The 1,437-nt window shown below is 48.9% G+C and overlaps 1 protein-coding gene across 2 annotated transcripts in view; it reads right to left on the reverse strand.

Annotated features, from left to right (window-relative positions):
- Positions 1-948: 948 nt before the first annotated feature.
- LOC119339961 (polyubiquitin-like) overlaps positions 949-1,437 on the reverse strand; it is a 2,631-nt gene continuing 2,142 nt past the window's right edge. The window contains exon 3 of one of the 2 annotated variants that reach the window (XM_037611868.1): positions 949-1,429. In XM_037611868.1, coding sequence (XP_037467765.1) covers positions 1,157-1,429 — 273 coding nt within the window. In that variant the 3' untranslated portion in view covers positions 949-1,156. The remainder of the gene's footprint in view (positions 1,430-1,437) is intronic. The other variant, XM_037611867.1, reaches the window with a different exon arrangement.

A 1,437-nucleotide genomic window follows, 5' to 3' on the forward strand; every position in this document is an offset into this window, starting at 1 on the left:
GTGCTGATACATAGTTAACAGTGACATATGGGTTCTGCAACGCGATTTTTACACGGTAGCATGGCCCTTATCTTTTCATAAATATGATGTACCTTGGAAGTTCTGCACTTGTGAAAAACTACATTCAGAATGCTACACACCAATAATTTGAAGTTGGGACAACAACGAAACCATATCATGTGAACATTATTATTCGGGGGTGTGCACAAGTTGGCTGGCTGATATTTGGAGAAGATCGGCCGGGTCACGAGCACTCCAGTCTTGCGACCCTATACTCTGTTTCACTTGTTGCGATTGTCATAAAACTCTTGTTGCAATTAAAACTCGTGGCCGCCCTTGACACCCACTTTGCAACGGCAATTCCACGACACCAGCGATGACACAACAATGACCGCGAACAACTTTGTAGTAGCGCGCTAGTGGCGCGCATGCACTCACTTCCAGCAATGGGGTACAACCCTCACGGCACCGAACACCCCGATGCTGCAGCACCACATGTTCACTCCGCAACAGCAACGTCTTTGGCAGGAGGTCATCGGATGCGCCACCGTGAGAGGAGAGGGCATCAGACCGCACAACATAGTGAGATGAGTTGATGCACTGAGGATTTTGTGGAGTTTGCGAGGAAGACGAGTGGATAAGGTTGAGGGAGAGATCACAGCCACACAATCGCTTTGATCGAATGGCGCAGCATGCAGCCAAGCACAAGATCAGCCGGATGAATACATCCAGTTTATAAACAACAAACATACGCATCAATTGTGCAGCACACGGGACATCAGAAAATTGGAGGCCAGAACGCAAAGTTGGCACTTAAAATACAGAAGTACACAAAATCAGTTCAAACGTTCGAGGAACACACACGTTTCGTAACAGAGGAAATCAAGTCATACACCAGTCAGCAACCAGAAAACATGCGCCAAAAGCAGATCAAATGCACCAGAAAGATAGCAAGAAACCACAGTATTTAACACAACAGCAAACATCATGCAAGACAAACCGAATTTAGGCTCACTTATTCATAGTTCACCAAAGCTGCTGCACACCAGCAGAAGTTTGAAGATACAAACGGTAACACTGCATCAATGTACAGTACAGAAACAAAGACGAGACTTGCGAACCCAGAGACCGAAGCAGAGCTCCATCGCCAGGAGCTTTACTGGCCACCACGGAGACGGAGCACCAAGTGAAGGGTGGACTCCTTCTGGATGTTGTAGTCCGCCAAGGTGCGGCCATCCTCAAGCTGCTTACCGGCAAAGATGAGACGCTGCTGGTCCGGGGGGATGCCCTCCTTGTCCTGGATCTTCGCCTTCACGTTGTCAATGGTGTCAGACGACTCCACCTCCAGGGTGATGGTCTTGCCAGTGAGGGTCTTCACAAATATCTGCATGCCACCACGGAGCCTGAGCACCAAGTGGAGGGTGGACTCCTTCTGGA

Source organism: Triticum dicoccoides, chromosome 7B (assembly GCF_002162155.2).
Source record: "Triticum dicoccoides isolate Atlit2015 ecotype Zavitan chromosome 7B, WEW_v2.0, whole genome shotgun sequence".
Taxonomy (NCBI): domain Eukaryota; kingdom Viridiplantae; phylum Streptophyta; class Magnoliopsida; order Poales; family Poaceae; genus Triticum; species Triticum dicoccoides.